Here is a 16740-nt window from a genome sequence, read left to right on the forward strand (position 1 = left end):
TCTATGTATTCCAAACTTAGTGCTTGTGTTACGACAAACAAAGGTTTGTCAGGTTATTTCTCTTGCCAGATTGGCACACGTCAGAGCCGTATTTTAAGTCTGCAAATATTCATCATTTTCATTTATCAGTTTTGAATGACTATGGAAACATGGTGGTCAGGATGTCCATATTTGTCCTGTTTTTTACAACGTATTTGCTTTAATATTTGTGGATGATGTTTCCAATGTTGCTTCAGAAAAAAAGGTAGATGCTTTGGAACAGTTTTGTACTTTAATTGGTATAGATGTCAATACTCATAAGACTAAAATTATGTTTTTTTTCCAAATGCCTATTTTAACTTATGGATCTGAGTTATGGGGGGGGTAATTATTGTATAGAAGTTGAGAAGATACAAGTTAAACTTTGTACATGGTATTTACAGGTTGGTCGAAAGTCAACAAATTGTAAGGTGTTAGGGGATTGTGAATCCCACTTATGACTGTATATTTGACTAAAACTATTATATATTGGTGTAGACTTATTCATTTAGATCACTCAAGACTACTTTTGCAGTGTTATGACATGCTAAAATCACTTAATAATGAAAAAACTTCTAATTGGGTCACACACATAAAGAACATATTATTTAGGTGTGGATTTGGACTTTTATGGATATCGCAGGAAGCTGGAAATATAAAATATTTTATATCCTTGTTTAAGCAGACACTTTGTGGTAACCTTCCGCAAGAACAGTTGATTTTGCTAATTTCTCAAAGTGTATGCATTATAAACAATTTAAGTCATTACTGAATGTTGAATCTTGTCTCACCTGTAATATTCCATTAAGACTCAGATCCACCAATCAAGATTTCGATATAGTAATTTTGGTTTGACTGTAGAAATTGGAAGATATTGTAACATTTTGTACTCTAAAAGGTATTTTCCATTTTGTAAATTGAATAAGGAATTATATATCGAAGATGAGTAGCATTTATTGTTTATCTGTAATAGTAACAGTTCACTTAGGAAAACATACTTTTTAAAATTTACACAGAAAGATTGTCAACCTGTACAACAATTTGTAAATTTGATGTCCTCAACAAATAATAATGTTATTTATAATGCATGTCATTATTTGGAGAAAGTCCAAAGATTAAGGAAAGAGATAAATACTACTTCATTACTTCGCACATGGGTCATTCAATTCAGTAGCGATATTTTAAGCTTAGCACCTCCAAGTCAGGATTGATCAAAACTAATATGAATCAGTGTCTGCATGTATTACCGCTTTCTAACTTCAAAACAGTATCGCCTAAGTATCATAGCAACTTTCTGTAATTTACACATTTTATATATTCGAAATATGACGACCTACTCATAATAATGTTATTTCTGAGTGTGATTAAAAAAGAACGTTAATACTTTTTACTTACAGCTTTCGAGCTGTCTGTGCCGTGGGAGATGTGTGCGCTGTGTGGCTGGGAACAGGTACCCTCAAAGGCGCAGATATCGTATGCATTAAACCGAGGCTGACAACACCTTTTACTGACCTGTTTATGCGCAGTTGCTATTTTGACGAGCCGTGGACACCAATGTTTAGCAAGGGTAGAAGGAAACAGGTAAGTTTTCATACTGAACGTCTTTCAACATGTTCTCTAAATTAGCTTTTTAAATTCACTCTCCCTCTCCCCACTTCTCTCTCTCTCACCTACACCGACATCAACACATTGCTGGCTTTCTGTGGAATATTTCGATCCCATGTCTTCTGAAAGAAAAACAGTAGTGTATCTGACCATGGCGTAACTATCACACTCGTGTGGTGACAGTATTTTGAGTTGATGGGAAGATTTGCATGTGTACATACATACACGCAGGCAGGCATGCGGGTATGCACACATGCATACACACAGGCACACATGCATACACACAGGCATACATACATACACACAGGCACACATACATACACACAGGCATACATACATATACACACACAGGCACACATACATACACACAGGAACACATACATACACACAGGCACACATACATACACACAGGCACACATACATACACACACAGTCACACATGCATACACACAGGCATACATACATACACACAGGCACACATACATACACACAGGCATACATACATATACACACACAGGCACACATACATACACACAGGAACACATACATACACACAGGCACACATACATACACACAGGCACACATACATACACACACAGGCACACATGCATACACACAGGCATACATACATACACACAGGCACACATACATACACACAGGCATACATACATATACACACACAGGCACACATACATACACACAGGAACACATACATACACACAGGCACACATACATACACACAAGCACACATACATACACGAAAGCACACATACATACACACAAGCACACACATACATGCATACATATACACATGCATGCATGCATGCATACATACATACATACATACATACATACATACATACATACATACATACATACATACATACATACATACATACATACATACATACATACATACATACATACATACATACATACATACATACATACATACAAAAACAGACATAGACATAAACGATGTTGACATAAAAATGTTGTAGTTTTCAGGATGTCAAAGGTTTCAACCGGACCAGTGATATACAATAGCATCGACATGAATGGACAGAGCGACATGGGTAAGTCGGAACACGTTTAGTATTGTTGACCATAAACCCTCTACAGTGATGACAGTGCATGATATGTCCTTGACTTCAACCACAGTTCATGCTAGATGCTGAATAACAAGTTCTTCTATCTGTGCTATCTGGGCAGTGGGGTAGCCTGGTGGTTAAACCGTTCGCTCGTCACGTCGAAGACGTTCGATTCCCCACATGGGTACTATGTGTGAAGCCCATTTCTGTCGACCCCCGCACTGATATTGCTAGAATATTGCTAAAGGTGGCGTAAACCTAAACTCACTCACTATCTGTGCTGTGGGATTATAGTTGCATGTCCAAGTCAACTCACATTTGTCCTACAAAGGACTGATGCCCGACAGTTCACTTTCAAATAAGAGTAAGATGAAATGAAAGTATTATATATAGAATACAATATCCACCACACGTCACCTACAAAGAGTGACATTTATCTTTCAGAGAGAACACTGAGAGAGAAAACTGTCATCATCCCTGAGGGCGAACACGACACAATTCGAGAAGAATTCTTCCAAAATGTGATACGTTACACAGCGAAAGGATCAAAGTTGAGGGAGGATGTCCCCTTCATCGTCATATATCTGTCTTCATCTCGCATTAAAGATGAAGAGGGACTCATTTTTGACAAATTAAGACGTAGATCATTTTTACAAGTCTGTCAAATATGTAGACGGCGTATGCTTTTAGTATTTCAACAGAATGAAAAAAGTGATTGCTTCCACATGTTGAATGAAGGCTTAGTACTTCAGTAAAAGTCGATATAACACGTCACAATTGAATTCTGGACTTACAAAAGTCCAGAAACTCTCCGCACTGTGGGCATTTTCTGACAAGTGATTTGACCAAATTAAACATGCAGTTGTTATGAATATATGCCAAGGATGAAAAAATTGCGAAAAAAAATTGCGATTAGATTTAAACTCGCTCGCCCATGGGCGAGAATGTTTAATTTCGCTCAGAATTCATGTTTTGGAGGTTGTAAATGAATGAGTGTATGTTAATAAGCATCATGACACAAATTTCAGCTCATTTTGACTTAGTTCGACTAAGTTAGAACGATATTAAAAACTCTCGCCCATCAAATTATATATTCTGTGAGACATGAAATGAAAAATAGTGAAAAAAAAGATTTTTCGTGATGTTGCATTGCTGTACCTTTACCCGTCGGAGAAGTCCTTCAAAAGATATATATTCCGTTGTTTGGAGCAGGCCTATATGACTATTACGCCCCAGTGCTGCTAAACAACTCGTAGACCTTTAGTCTGACATAGACGCAGACCTTGCATGTTCAAGTTCACATCTGATAGGGGCCGAAAAAATTGAATCCAACATGAATGCAATATCTCATTGGGTTATTGTTTTCCTAAGTAAGTGGAGTGTCTTCTACAACATTGGAGACAAGTGTATATCGCTGTCCTTCTGATATTCCCCGAACGGAAGCTCTACCCATTTTAGGTACAATGTGCATGTTACAGAATAGTAGGAATAGTCTTAAGACGTTTCAACTTTGACCAGGATTCTCCGAACGTGTAACAGTCGTTTGAGAGATCAAAAGAGAAAGAGGTAGTGCGCGATGTATCTGACGGACGTATGTGGAGAACGTTTGGAGAATGTTACTGTATAAATACAATAATTGAAATACCAGTTATGTTTAAAAAGTACCCTCAATCTGATAGCCAGAGAGATTATTGTGAAAGATCGCAGTATTTATCTTCATAAACGGGCCAAGATAAAAGTACATGCCATTCATCCCCATATTATATCCCTTCTATATACAAGGGCCATCGTTGTTACAGGTAGGGCAAACACTTTCTTCTATAGGTATCTGCCGGTTTCACGCTACATACATGTATTCAGATTATTGAGAAAACTAGCGACGCAAGATCTCCTCCATCACACATATAATTGTATACATACACAGTGATTAGTGATGGCGTTGAAGCAACTTATTAATATTTACGACAGACACTATCAACTGCAGTAGTACTGCCATACCTAGCATCGTATTTATTACTTTCTTACATAAGGTGAAAAATATCACAGGGTTGTCATGGTAACGATAATTTGGCATACTATTTATTGTCTTACTCTTTAATCAGCTATTACAATTTAAATCAGTTTTGAGGTCAGCATGTTAAGAGAAAAGAAGTTGTAAAACGAAAAGTATTGTGATCGAATCTATTGGCCTTTGTAAAAGCAAGTTTCAAGCCACCTACATGAAAACCTGTTTTCATGATAAATATCTGCTAATCCGTGGCATGATTCCGATCATATCATGAGCATGTGTTTGTGAATCATAATCAAATAGTGATGTTACAAGGCGTCCATGCCGCGTCAACAACACATGCAAACGCACGAGAATTGCAATACGAGCCCCTACACCAATGATTCTCCGTGACCTGGAGACACTTGTGATTCAGCGTATGTAGGGACGTAGTCTGTCATACAGACCCTGAAGCAAATATATCCTAGTCCACGCAAGTCTAGAAAATGTGGCAAGTCTAGATTTCCACAGCTTCAGGAGAATGTCTCAGGGCTCCTTTTTATTATATTTCTCTTTTTTACTATGAATTTTTTTCTGTAAAATATGTTCATTTCAGAGACCAGTTGTTCGTCTAGTAGGGACGGGTAGAAGACAAAAGACAAAATGGATACTCGTGCTGTCATACTTTTGAATTATATGTAAACATTCGTTCTTGTCTCGGGATAAATGTATATTTTCCAGTTTCAACCAAATGTACATTCGAAGGATATCGAAATCTAGGTTAAGCTATTTGAATCATATTTACAATTAAAAGACCCAAACAATGGTCTGTTGTCCAAATTGTTGGTTTTCCATACCTTGTCCCAGTCTGTATCACAGTCACAGACCGATATTATTTGCCCTTCTGTCAAGCCCTTACTGTCATATGCATACTGCAATACTGTATATGTTGCACATATACTACACAACGTATTATGCATGTAGTCAATGCTATGCTAAGCAACGTCCACTCGTATTCAAGATTACACCTGGTTAGAGATGCAAACAAATGTGTATTCGTATGTGCATTTTAATGAAATGAGGAACCAAGCAAGCAAAATCATAGCATGCATAAAAATCAAGTTGGTACACTGGGACTCGTTATCATCGGAGGAAGCTCACAGTGGACGATCTATTATAAGTACGTGTTGTCTGTCTGTAGTAGACAGAACCGTTACATAGCATGTAGAGCACGGATACACTGCTCGTGCATCCCACACACTCACGAGCACGTGCTTCACAACATTCGCAGCGCGTTCACCGTTAACATCTGGCAGTGCGTGTCACTGACTGAAGACGTGAAGGGAGGCATTGACAACTTCATGAGCGCATATTATCATATTTATCTAAATCATATAAATTGTTCATTTACATCACATTTGAATCTCTGCAAAAGCGCAATGTCACTGTAAACAACACAGTTTTATGCACAGTTATACTGATGTTAAAATATGTAAAGCATGGAGTCATGATGACTATCGACAGGAACTGTTCATGAGATCGTGCAAGGGCATTATGGGTATTTCAAACAAGTTATGACTGTAATAGTGTTCATTTGTCCTGACTCAGACTAATCACCACCTTGAGTTTAGTAGACTCGCACACTTCATCGATGTGCTGTTGGCCACCTTTCTCGGCGGCCCGGCCCCCATCTTAATGAGGATGCATGACCCCGCTGGTCACCCATGACGCCTCAACTTTCTTATACAAGACCAGCTTCGAGCTTGCGCTGCTCGGGTCCGGTAAGATCTTCATTGATGATAAATCGTGTCAACTGACAAGTTATGTGTTCTCATATGGTCCTCGTATAGCTTCCCGTCTCGATTACGATTTGTGAATCTTAAATCCGAATCTTATATGTGTTATTCAGAATGGTTGCATTGTATTCTCTCTTCAGAAACAGTTTTAAAAAGGAAGTAAAAAAACTATGTTTTTCAATGGCAATGCTAGAAAATAAAATTTTATATATACACATACTTCACTTTCCGAATGAAAGCATATATGAAATTATCTGCTGTGTCCATATATGAAAACAACCATAGGAATGTGCTTGATGTTTACCAAATTATGTTCTGGTCACGTCCTGGTTGATCATGGAGGGTCGGTTTGCTTGGCTAGTGGTTAAAGCCTTCGCTCGTGGATCCGGTTCAATTCCCCTCATATTTGCATAATGTGTGAGGCCACCCTCGAGATATTGCTGGAATATTACAAAAGCGGCGCAACCACACTCACTCGCTCACCGTTGATTACAGGGTAACAGCATGCTACGAGATTCCTTCTTATCGTTTATTTGCATATCTCCTTAAAGGCATTGTAACTCTTTAATCTTGCATGAAAACGCATTTAGATGATATCAGCTTTTACTGACATTATTGTAACATGCAATTTGTATGTGTCTCTGTATGGTTCATACACGGACATGGGCGACGGCAAAATAGTCGGGGCTGCGTGAAATACATGGACAGTGTCGGTTATAATGAAGTGAGTGGGTCAGTTTAGTTTTACCGCTTTAGCAATATTGCAGCAATATCACGGGGGTGGCACCTAAAATGGGCTTCACACATAGTAACCATTTGGGAATTGAATCTGGGTCTTCGGCGTGACGAGTGAGGCGCTTTAACCACTTTACTACCCCACAGCCCAAATAATGGCTGAACGTTTGTCAGTTATATTTATCAATAATACCATTTGCAAGGCATTACATGTACTTGACTTCATACTCATAGGCATATATGGAGAGATTATTCATATTGGTCAACCCATTTCGATCGTTATTAAAAAGTCATTACTGCAAAATTTACACTAGTCTTTCATGTTAAATACCTGTCTTTGAAACACAGCTTCTGTTCCGAGCTGATTTGCTTTTCAGTCACTTCACGTCCCACGCCCAGCGATGACATTGGCAGTATGTGATTTACACCAGCCATTAATGTTAAATAGCTGTCTTTGAAACACAGAAAGTATTCCGAGCTGATTTGCTTTTCAGTCACTCCACGTCCCACGCCCAGCGATGACATTGGCATTATGTGATCTGACAACGGAAAACAAATGGAAGTTCTTGTGCTTATTTACTCTTTGAAGTGTAGCGTTTCTACAACTTAACACATGCTAAATGATACATAATAGTGGATAAACAGAAACCTGCTATTGAACACTCACTGAGTACATGTTGTGACAACAACCATCTGTCGTCGTATATCTCATAAAGCGAGAGCGTGTAGCGAACGCCTGTGTTTGTTCGTGCTGGTCTTTCCTTTGGGAACATGAATATAATCAATGCCCTGTATGGTGTTTATGCATAAATCCATGTTGAGTCACTCACTCAACAACGCTGGGAGTTTTAAAAACTCCTGTTACCTTTGATCGAGCAGTGAATATCGAAGATATTCAGTCGCAGATGATATTGTGAAGCTAATTCATAACGCCATTCGTGTTGAACATCTAACGGATATTACTTCATACGTTTACACGCGCAACATCTCCTATACAAACTTGACAGAGAACGGTTCTCTATGAACGGTTCTATGTTCATGATAACTGTCTCTTACAGTAATATGTAGAGTTTCAAGTTAGGGTTTAGTACTACGGAAGCGTAGTAGGGCCACGGTGAAAAAAATGTTTGGTCTCACTATCTCCTACGTAGGACTTAATATCTCCTATGTAAGGCATATTTTCTCCTACGTAGGACAAATTATCCCCTACGTAGTACTTAATATCTCTTATATACGTAGGAGATGAGCGATATATTAATAGACATTAATCTGATATGGTCGACTTAGATCCGCAGACATATATATATATATATATACTTATATAGTTATATAGTTATATAGTTATATGATTTTTCTACTGGAGTATATCATCCGAGTATTCAATGTGCTGCACGTCCACGTGAACTCATTATTCTTATCACCAAAAGAGCCTGACAAAGAAAGCAGTATTACGCAAGCTAACACGCCTTATTAAGCTGCACTCACTCTTGCTACAGTCCGTTTGGCTCAAAAGCGGACATATGAATTGCAATCTAACTCGAAAACTAATAAACATAACATACTCAATGAAACGCTGATCATAATCAAAACATCATACCCACTCTGTGAGGTTTTTGCAGAAGTTTTGTCCTAAAAATAATAAAGTTGTTTAACAAACTATCATTAAAATATTGACACAGTTCACTGTTTGTTACGAGGGAGGAATGCAGAGAAAGGGACAGCCAGGTGTTCGAGAAGCACATTCACAGTCAAAGTTATTTATTCATTAACCTGTGCTGTGCCGTCTCCATCCGTTCTCGAACACCTGGCTGTCCCTTTCTCTGCACTCCTCCTCGTAACAAATAGTGAACTGTGTCAATATTTTAATGATAGATTGTTAAACAACCTTTTTATTTTTAGGACAAAAAATTCTACAAAATTCATAGAGTGGGTATGATGTTTTGATTATGATCAAAACATCATACCCACTCATTCATTGAGTATTTTATGTTTATTAGTTTTCGAGTTAGATTGCAATCCATCGGTCCGCTTTTGAGCCAAAAGGACTATACCAGTATCAGTTACGTCTTGTCTGCGGTGTTGGCAGATCTTGTGAGGTGCTTGTTTCGAGGGATTAAAAGGTTCAGTGGTGAACAAAGGGCGATGAGGTGCCTCTTTGTCCTCTGAAGTGTCCCAAGCTGTCCCAATAGAATAGCACTTTATCTCTCTAACATCCTCGATAATCTCCAGGGTATACGTTACGATCACTCTCCACTATGCCCTGGATGCACCCACAGCTTAGGGCGGTGATTTTATTACCTCAATTGGCTGGTTTTTATCCAATCAGGTGCCTACGCTGGGAAGTTGAGCGTACCAATCACAACTGACTTTCGCTTCTTAAATTATCTAACCATTAAAACTTGGCATCACAATTGATGCAGAAGTACTCCGAAAGAAGTAGAAGGAGTTCTGTCATGTATTTTTTAAAGTTTCAGATCTGTCAATTTGTCTTTATTATTTCCCCAAAAATATGAGTGGCATTGCGAACAAACCTTCGCGACTGCGACCGCTATCCTTGTTGACACTGGCAAGCTCGGTTGTAACTGCGGCTTAGCTGATTGGCTACTGTGAGAATGCGGAGCCAGCCAAGGGAGGTAATAAAATCATCGCCCTAAGCCGTGGATGCATCCAGGGTATAGTGGAGAGTTATCGTAACGTATACCCTGGAGATTATCGAGGATGTCTCTCTTAGAGCACAGCCAAATATGCCACACATACCAACTCGTAATTCTTAAGTCTATTCAGCTCACTACTGTAAAATATGTTTGGCAGTACACAATTGGAATATTATTGCGCTGCATGTGACCTTTCTTAAAAGTCTCACAGTGCCGGAACCATGGTATTTCTCCTTCCGCTCAGCCTTTGCTGTAATAACGCCATACATCAGCTTTAAGTTGTCCACATTTGTTTCACTAACGCAAAAGTATGCGACAACAAACAATGCCATATCAAATTATTATATATATTTGAACAACATAAATATATAAGACTACCATAATTTGATCCTGTTAGAATGACGATTGTGTTAGTTTATAAAATTGACCCCTTTTCCAGAAAACTATAATTGATTATAAATGTTTATATATTTTCTATCACATAATCATATTTCTCCCTCAGGTTTGCCTTCGGCTATATTGATCATTGCATCAGTTGGAAAGGCTTCTGAAGTAAGCATCGACCTTCCAAGAGACTTGGAATCTACCGTCAAAGACATCTTTCGTCTTTTTATTAAAAATGGACACATTCTCAACGATGATATGGAAAACAAATGCATGTTTCATCGTGTGCTGTTCGACTGTTGTCAACTGGAGCGTGGTTGGATAGATAATATAAAGGAAAATTGGATTAAAATCGCCATTGGTGGCGGTGTCGTGTTTTCGATAATTGTGATAGTGGCACCTACAGCATACTTTGCGGAATAATATGCTTACGAACAAAAGCTCGAAGCTATGCTGGTCTCAGATTTTTAACTTTGCTGGGTATGGTGCCGGGATTCCAACCTCCGGGCATGAGTTTCTGGTGTGCCCATAGAACTCAGCACACCGATCTGACGTAGATTATTTTATTAGTATTATAGGATATTTATATAGCGCACATACCCACACAACTAGTACATGGTCAAGGCGCGTGTATGTTTCCCCCCTCGACCTTTAGATGTCAGTCTCAACGACACATCGTATTATCAATCTCTTGCAGCCACTTCGCGCACCGAGTTATGGCAGCTTTCACATTCTTACGAGGTACCCATTCACCCATGGACTGGGACACATAGTCACAGGATTTTGTTCAAGTTTTACTGCATGTTGCTGTACCAGCAACTAGGTGTTTGCGCGTATTCATGTGGCCACCATCTGGTCATATACCATATACAAATGGATTCACAGGGTTGTGTACTGTACGCTAAGGGTTGTGACAACACTGAAAGAGTCTGCACACAAAGTTGACTCCAAGGTTTTTACACCCGGTCACAGGTGATCACTTGCCTGGTCACTCTGGATCTCTAGCCCTTAGACAGCTCGCTCGACGATGACTGGGTCATCCGTTTTCCAGGAAACAGATAGACAACAAACTACAACACTACCGCTGTGCCCAAGCTCCACGGGTAATGTGACACGAAAGCTCTCACTAATGCATGCTTTTCAACGGATCGGGACAATGAATAGATAACCAATATCGTGTTCACGTTGATTATTATCCAACAGCGGGGCCATCGGTTACACTCCGCTGCATTTGAAGTAACAATACTTCGAGAATGTCACCACCCGTCGCTACTGATTCTAACAATGTTTTTCAGGCATGTTAATGAAACCGCTTTGTAGTTATAGCACTGGCAACATGAATGTTTAATAAACAAACTATTTACAGTTGTGTTGTGTCATTAATATGATTTTGTTTTTCTACCATATGGGTAGAAGAAAGAAGTCATTGTATAGTTAATATTTCAACATGACATTCGTAACATATACTACAATTCTGCTGTCGAAACAAGTATCTCCATTTACATTTCAAAGGAGGCCCAGTGAGACTGTACAATCCTGAAACTTAAGGAAGGGAAAATTATACTGTTGATAGACTTGAGATAGACTATCCACTTTTCGACACCTGTTGTGACACTGTACAAGAAGTTTGGATTTTCTCACTAGGTGCGATTTGTCGTGGAATTGTTTCTGCTTGTTTCCCATCACAGAATGTGGTGTTGATATCATTCGTCACCACTCGCCCCTTTCCGCCGTGACCTCCAAGAAGACTTGTCCCCCTCTCGATGCTTGTTATGTGCGAAAATACGACAAACCAATCAGAACGCGCGTAAATGACTGCGGTGCTTTGGTAAAAATAATCCCGAGTACTTAAATCGTTTATGGCATCATGTCATTGTTTAAAAAAACATGAAAAATATATTATCGTCATATTGAAAGTACAAAGAACTTAGCTAACAGGATTTTGCTGCCTGGTATGAAGTTTTCGATAAGAATCATGCGATTGACGGTGAGAGATTCAAATACACGCACGTGCGTTTGTTGACATTACGGCTCTCATGTTTCCAACTGAGGGTATTTCTGACGATCTTGCGGGCTTGCTATGTAGATTGTACGTGCGTTTCCAACAATTTTAGGAACTGTAATTATAAATCGCTACGAGTTTCAAAACAATAATATTAGACATATATCTGCAGGTAACTAATCAACTTTAATCTTTAACATTGGGCATATATTTCACATCTTTGGGAATATTTTTAGTCTGACTGTATTTTTGTGGTCATTCATATATTTTTTCAGCGAATTCATTCAAAATTCAACTTGGGGTATGACAGCAAGGTTACACGAATGTTCAGTTTGAGAAATATTTTAAAGTCATTTTTGAGTTTCTGCTTTGGGATTTAATGTAGCTTTCGTAATGTTATTTACATATTAAATAAACAAATCCCATTTGTGATTATCAAACCCTATTTAGAAATATAATTCGAAAATTGAACATCTGGTAATTACGTCAGAATAAGTCTGTAACAAATAAGTTTTTCTCCTTCTTTTAGTTGTATCAAAAAGGTTTAATGCTTTAAAAACATAAACAGCAATACAATGTATGATTACTTCGGTGATATTAAGTACCATTGGAATCAAACAAGAATAGAGTTATCGTTCCTGTTTAAAGTAGTTCCAATATATGAAATCCTTCCAGACGGTCACGAGTCGCTATTCGGCTTGTCCCGGAATAACACGAGTTGGTCACGAATATAATCAAGTGTGTCTGAACCAGTGTTTGCACTAAGTTTCACCGATATCATGTGTTTGTTAGTGCACATTTAATGATGTTAAATCGTTGCGTTGCCGGATTAGAACCTGGTTGGCGTGGAGGTATTCTCTACGAATGTATTTCAATTGTATCTATGAACTGTGGGGCAGTTCTTGTGGCCAGCCATTGGAAGAAGATATTGTCTTCAGTGAATCTGCCGTCTTTTTAGCGTTATAACATTTGTAGGCTCTCACGTGTTGGTTCACGGATATTAACACACATTAATAGTTGTGAATTAACGTGGATCTTCAACAGCCCTTCATGAATGGAAGGCCAAGTAAGAAAAACATCCTGTAAGAAGATAATTTGTATTTCGACGAATGCGTCGGGTTTTTGCCTTTTAGAGATGCTACATTCCATTCAGATAAGGACAAAGCAGTGTACTTGGGTGCGGAAAGATTAATATCTATCACTGCTCACATAGATAAGAAAAACACTTGCTGATCTAAGGACACTTGATTAACTTACAGTCATATCGGTAAATACAATGCTACTGGGATACGTTTCCTTAAAGAGAACAAGGGAATGAACAGAGCATTGTAGTATGCATTGATACTAATGTGACACACATAACACATTCTGATATATCTATCAAAGTCTATATAGCTGGGACATTCAGGAACAATGTTTATAATTCTTTTTTCCCCCTGAAGCATTATAATCACAATCCATTTCTACTGAAATATTACATAAATTTATGGCTTCTGCAACCGGCTCTTTTAATGTTTAAATTCATGAATTGTGGTTTTTGACAGCAATTGACAATGGGAACCTGGAGATTCTGGAACCTTTGTTGGGATGAGTCTCATGCGGGATTCGCCAGCACACACGTTAGACTCCTAGTCTGCTCAATAGTGCTAAAATCTGTACTTTACTCAGAAAGTGTAGTCCCAAATATACACAAAGAACTTAATTAAGCACCTCTTGTATAAAACCTCTCGTGGTGACCACGATAGAAATTGAGTTTTGCTGACCCGTATGATCATTTGATACATACAAAACCACAAAATGATTGGAATCCATATTGATTTTATGATGATAATTGCTCATTTAAAAAAAAAACAAACACTGATTTTAATGCAAAACCATGTCCATACAAGTATGGCCCTGGAATGTTTAATATTCAATTTATTGGCGAATGTGAATTTTCAAAATGTCATGTTTGCGTGTCATACACGATTCAAGGTCAATACCGAGTGTAACCTCCGTGTGAGTCAGCACCCTCCTCCTCATGCCCCCTGTCAGCATCCTGATCCTCTAAAAGGGCAGTCCATGCCATTCCTCGTGTATAGCAGCTTCCAATTGGTCCAGGTTCTGTGCAGGAGGATCCATTTGTTGCACACGACGACCAATCATGTCCCAAATATGCTCCAAAGGGTTCAGATCGGGGCTCATTCAATCCTGAGACATGTCAGGGGGTGCTTAACTACATTCTTTGTGTATATAACGTATGTTAGATTTGACCACTTAATAAATGGCATTGTGTATTCATATGTGAAACCTTACTTTCCACACAGATCCGCATCACAAGCAGACAAAACAAAAGACTGACACAGGCCCAAGGCATACATGACTCCACAACTGATCAACAAGCGATTTACTTGTAATACTGCATTTTAAAATGTAAAAGCAATCTCGGCGTTGTAAACACAAATGCAAAAGAAATTGTGTTGTTGTGCTGGCGAAAGTTTCAAATAAATATAGTGCAACATGTTCGAATAGCTGCCATCTTTTGACTGAATATTTAGACGCTAACAGGAATATACATACAAGTATTTAAAAAAATTATATGACATAACATGAGAAGACTGACGTCAGGTAGTAAAGTAAGACAGTTTATGGGTTCTGCCCTGAACTGTTCCTGAAAACAAAACTACAATCTATAGAATAAACTTGACTCACTGTGATGCGTGAAGTTATGTGCGAAATTGATGAATTCTTTTATGCCAACATATGTTAAAATAATTTATATTACTACTGAGACAGCATACACCGATAGTACGATGCATATCGACCACTGAACGATCATAGGGCAGTACTACTGACACAACATACAAAGATAGTGATGCATATCGACCACTGAACGATCACAGGCGGTACTACTGACACAACATACAAAGATAGTGATGCATATCGTCCACCGAACGGTCGCAGGACTGTACTACTGAGACATCATACGGCGATAGTGATGCATATCGTCCACTGACCGATCACAGGACAGTACTACTGAGACAGCATACACCGATAGTACGATGCATATCGACCACTGAACGATCACAGGGCAGTACTACCGACACAACATACAAAGATAGTGATGCATATCGTCCGCTGAACGGTCACAGGACAGTACTACTGAGACATCATACGCCGATAGTGATGCATATCGTGCACTGAACGGTCACAGGACAGTACTACTGAGACATCATACGCCGATAGTGATGCATATCGTCCGCTGAACGGTCACAGGACAGTACTACTGAGACATCATACGCCGATAGTGATGCATATCGTCCGCTGAACGATCACAGGACAGTACTACTGAGACATCATACGCCGATAGTGATGCATATCGTCCACTGAACGGTCACAGGACAGTACTACTGAGACATCATACGCCGAGAGTGATGCATATCGTCCGCTGAACGGTCACAGGACAGTACTACTGAGACATCATACGCCGATAGTGATGCATATCGTCCGCTGAACGATCACAGGACAGTACTACTGAGACATCATACGCCGATAGTGATGCATATCGTGCTGAACGATCACAGGACAGTACTACTGAGACATCATACGCCGATAGTGATGCATATCGTCCACTGAACGATCACAGGGCAGTACTACCGACACAACATACAAAGATAGTGATGCATATCGTCCGCTGAACGATCACAGGACAGTACTACTGAGACATCATACGCCGATAGTGATGCATATCGTCCGCTGAACGATCACAGGACAGTACTACTGAGACATCATACGCCGATAGTGATGCATATCGTCCACTGAACGATCACAGGGCAGTACTACCGACACAACATACAAAGATAGTGATGCATATCGTCCACTGAACGGTCACAGGACAGTACTACTGAGACATCATACGCCGATAGTGATGCATATCGTCCACTGAACGATCACAGGACAGTACTACTGAGACATCATACGCCGATAGTGATGCATATCGTCCGCTGAACGGTCACAGGACAGTACTACTGACACATCATACGCCGATAGTGATGCATATCGTCCACTGAACGGTCACAGGACAGTACTACTGAGATATCATACGCCGATAGTGATGCATATCGTCCACTGAACGATCACAGGACAGTACTACTGAGACATCATACGCCGATAGTGATGCATATCGTCCGCTGAACGATCACAGGACAGTACTACTGAGACATCATACGCCGATAGTGATGCATATCGTCCACTGAACGATCACAGGACAGTACTACTGAGACATCATACGCCGATAGTGATGCATATCGTCCACTGAACGATCACAGGACAGTACTACTGACACATCATACGCCGATAGTGATGCATATCGTCCACTGAACGGTCACAGGACAGTACTACTGACACATCATACGCCGAGAGTGATGCATATCGTCCACTGAACGATCACAGGACAGTACTACTGAGACATCATACGCCGATAGTGATG

At 39.4% G+C, this 16740-nt stretch overlaps 1 protein-coding gene across 1 annotated transcript; it reads left to right on the forward strand.

Annotated features, from left to right (window-relative positions):
• Window positions 1-2568: 2568 nt before the first annotated feature.
• Window positions 2569-10694, forward strand: LOC124266145. The gene is made up of 3 exons (XM_046700954.1): window positions 2569-2699; window positions 3159-3353; window positions 10389-10694. The coding sequence occupies exons 1-3, from the start codon at window positions 2633-2635 to the stop codon at window positions 10691-10693; spliced, it is 567 nt and encodes a 188-aa protein (XP_046556910.1). The 5' UTR covers window positions 2569-2632; the 3' UTR covers window position 10694.
• Window positions 10695-16740: the final 6046 nt, after the last annotated feature.

The sequence above is a fragment of the Haliotis rubra genome, unplaced genomic scaffold, assembly GCF_003918875.1.
Source record: "Haliotis rubra isolate DU_JTF1 unplaced genomic scaffold, ASM391887v1 Scf1232, whole genome shotgun sequence".
Lineage (NCBI taxonomy): Eukaryota > Metazoa > Mollusca > Gastropoda > Lepetellida > Haliotidae > Haliotis > Haliotis rubra.

What these genes read in the sequence shown, in the direction of transcription:
- LOC124266145 (XM_046700954.1), top strand. Translation starts at nt 2,633, where the DNA reads ATGTCAAAGGTTTCAACCGGACCAGTGATATACAATAGCATCGACATG. An exon ending in GAATGGACAGAGCGACATGG is followed by an intron (nt 2,700 to 3,158) that starts GTAAGTCGGAAC and finishes TTTATCTTTCAG; the next exon opens with AGAGAACACTGAGAGAGAAA. An exon ending in CATTTTTGACAAATTAAGAC is followed by an intron (nt 3,354 to 10,388) that starts GTAGATCATTTT and finishes TTTCTCCCTCAG; the next exon opens with GTTTGCCTTCGGCTATATTG.